Genomic DNA, 3,397 nt, shown 5'->3' on the forward strand with positions numbered 1-3,397 from the left:
TGCACCACAACATGCGTCAACACTCAACACTTGATGTGGTATGATTGGCTAAAATGTGCATTTTAGGTTCGTAGGCTAGGTGAGTTTTGTGAGGGTTTTTTTCTGTAGTTTTTGTAGCTGCATTTTGGTATTCAGGTGTTTGGCAGAATGGGAGTGTATGTGTATTTGAGAGCATATATAATTATGTGTTTATCCTTGTCTGTGCGTGAGTATCTCTTGACTGTGTGTGCGTGTGTGTGTGTGCGTGTGTGTGTTTGCACTGAGACGTACAAGGGGTTTCTACAGGTGTATGTGGTAATGGGATAACACAGTCATATAGATGCCATGTGTGTAGGAGTGTCTGGTGTGTAAGATCCTTCCCAGCTCTGGCTCTCTCTTCCTCAACAAATCACTATGAGTGACATCACTGGAGTTTCCCCAGAGGTAACTGTTTTTAAGAGCCACACTCTGAGTGTCTGTCAAAAAACCAGAGCGACAGTAGAAGAAGAAGAAGAAAGAAAGCTCTCAACAAGGCTTCTAAGAACTCAGCTTGACTAGAAGTGATAGAGGGAACCTTGTTGAAAACAATGGAAGGTGAATGCAAGGTAATGCTGGACGCCACCGTCGATACAGAAGCCAGGAAACAAACAGCGCGAGTCAAACCCAGCTCAAAGCTAACCACAGCCCTGCTGGTGTTCACACTCTGCCTCGCTGCCACTGCTGCTGCTGTCCTTGTCATCAACAGGCATACCAAGGTGAGAACACAAATCTTAAATTAGTCTCTGAATTATTGAAGGGCCGGATGCCTCCAGCAGCGAGGGGCCCAACTCAGCCATTCTATAACTGTCCCTTTATCCTTCTCTTCTTGCAACAGGGCCCAGGACAAGATGAAGAAAATGTTGGTGAGAACTTTTCCTTAAATTTAATATTTTATGTTTAAAACTCGTACTTTAACAGTTTTGTTGTGTCTAATAACTGTTAATAAGTGGACATCGTCAGACTGTCCAGATAGTCTACTCTTTTCAGATCAGTAGATCAGTTCAACCCTTACTAAGATGCTTTTAAATTCTAAAAGTTACAAGCACAGCTGTCTTGATATACATAATTTTCTAAACCTCCGTCTTCTCTTCTTTTCAGATCTTCGCCACACATTGAGGCAAATTTCAAATGTGAGAGCGGCCATTCATTTAGAAGGTAATAAAAAGCAATGAATATAGTCATAAAGACTACATGGAACTGTTTGATATATATATAATAAGATTAATGTAAGACAAGATACCGCAACCTATTTTGGACTGGCATTCTCTGTGTGCAATCTTTTTTTTTTTCTTTTAAGGGCTATTTTGGGGCTTTTTTTGCCCTTATTGGATAGGACAGATTTAGAGTGAAATGGGGAGTGAGGTGAAGACATGCAGCAAAGGGCTGTGGGTTGGAATTGAACACATAGCTGCTGTGGCAAGGACATAATTTTGCCCAGTTGAGCTACTGTAGAATCTTCACTCTTGGTTGCATTAGTTCAGTAGTTCTGTAACCACTGGTCTTTGAGGCATTAGGATTAGACCTAGTTGTCCCTTAAGAAGGTTTTAGGGCTTCAACAGCAAGTTTTTGGGGTTCATGGGGAGGTTTCTCGGCATCTTGACAAAGTTTTGGGGTTTTGTGAAGAAATTCTAGGGCTTCTTGATTAGGCTCTTTGCCTTCTTCAAGAAGTTTTTGGGTTTACTGTGAAAGCTCATATGCATCTTGAAGAAGTTACCCAACAGCTCCTTGAGCATGTTCATGGGGTTCTTTAAGAAATTCAAGGGATTGTTTGAGGGTCCACTAGTCCTTTAGATGGGTGACATGGATTTGGTAGGGGTCAGCAGCAAAATGAGAAATTTCAAATGAAACAGATATTGCTTTTACATATATATCCCAATAAAGACACTTCCCCCTTTATTTAGCCAGGTAGGTCTCACTGAGATAACATATCTTCCTCCAGGGAGTCCTGGAATAATGTGTAATGTGCTGGATATTAACATTCCTTGAAATCCTTCATATCCTTGTACTAAATAATATAACTTCTGCCCTAATAATCAGTTCTTATTTTCTTACTCACCATCTCTTTCTACTCCTCAACAGGAAAGTACAACCCTGAGCGGAAGACCTCAGTGGAATGGAAGACTCAGGTGGACCATTTCCATTCTCAAGGAGGGCTGGAACTCAGCGACAATGAAATTGTGATCCCAAGAAATGGCCTCTACTTTGTTTACAGCCAAGCGTCATTCCGGGTGAACTGCAGCAGCAGCGACACCGATGACAGCACCCCTAATCCCATGGTCCACCTGAGCCAAACCGTGAAGCGCTGGTCCGACTCGTACGGGAATGACCATGGCACGAAGTACTACCAGACCATCCTGCACTCCATCCGCACTGTCTGTCAAAAGAAAGCCAGCAGCAATCCGGATGAGGAGAACTGGTTCTCTGCTGTGTACATGGGAGCTGTGTTCAACCTGAGGAGAGGGGATAAACTCAAGACAGTGATGAAAGAGAAGATGCTGCAGAGCCTGGAGGATGATCCAGGGAAGACTTTCTTTGGTGTGTTTTCCTTGTGAGGACAAGTGACTGAACATAGCAGGTGAAGATATGAATGTACATCTAGAAGAACCATTAGGCCCCATGGTGGCTCCACCGAGGGGCTTGTTGCCTGCTGGGTTGCCTGAACTCACCTGCACTGTTGAATGTTTGATGGTATACACTGCACTAAACAGTCAATGCAACTTTCACTGCAGACTTTACATCCAAAGTTTTTGCAAGTAATTTTACCTTTGCAAGTAGACCAAGCTATGTCAACTGTAGCACTGACCAAAAGAGCTCACTGTAAAGGAATGTATCACCATAGATATCTCTATGGCTCTATAATGTTATGTACTATGTACTCGCCTTAGTGTCAGTACCTTTTGCTGTAATGCAGTACTCAAGCCAGTGCATTTGTACAAATGTGCTATATTTATTGTGTCACTACAGGCTGACAGAAGTGGATTTTAAATGATATATTTATTCAACTTAATATTTTTATATTTATTTTATTTATGGATTTATTTATTTATTTATTTATGTGTGTATATTTGTGTTTGTGTGTTCACTGAGTATCTTTGAAGAATATTTATTGAAACAGTTAATCAGTTTGATCAGCTATTTGTCAATGTCATTTTTATTGACATTTGCAAATAATGCCATGGTGCCTGTGGTGCTGAAATATGTTTGAAAAAAAAATAAATTTAAAAAGAAAGCTTTGTTTGTGAGGGCTGTGTTCGTTGTATTAGAGCCCTAGGTGTACCACAGCAAGCAGAAAGTTTTATCTGAAAGTTCTAATACAATGGAAGTGAATGGAATTTCATTTATGCGAACTTCATTAGAAACCAAAACCATCTGCATGGTT

General features: G+C 41.0%; 1 protein-coding gene across 1 annotated transcript; it reads left to right on the top strand.

Moving 5' to 3' along the window:
* The first annotated feature begins 258 nt into the window (after positions 1-258).
* On the top strand, positions 259-2,987 carry tnfa (tumor necrosis factor a (TNF superfamily, member 2)). Its single transcript, XM_042506754.1, has 4 exons — positions 259-734; positions 854-881; positions 1,117-1,173; positions 2,098-2,987. The coding sequence occupies exons 1-4, from the start codon at positions 567-569 to the stop codon at positions 2,568-2,570; spliced, it is 726 nt and encodes a 241-aa protein (XP_042362688.1). The 5' UTR covers positions 259-566; the 3' UTR covers positions 2,571-2,987.
* The last annotated feature ends 410 nt before the right edge of the window (positions 2,988-3,397 follow it).

The sequence above is a fragment of the Plectropomus leopardus genome, chromosome 18 (assembly GCF_008729295.1).
Source record: "Plectropomus leopardus isolate mb chromosome 18, YSFRI_Pleo_2.0, whole genome shotgun sequence".
Classification (NCBI taxonomy): domain Eukaryota; kingdom Metazoa; phylum Chordata; class Actinopteri; order Perciformes; family Serranidae; genus Plectropomus; species Plectropomus leopardus.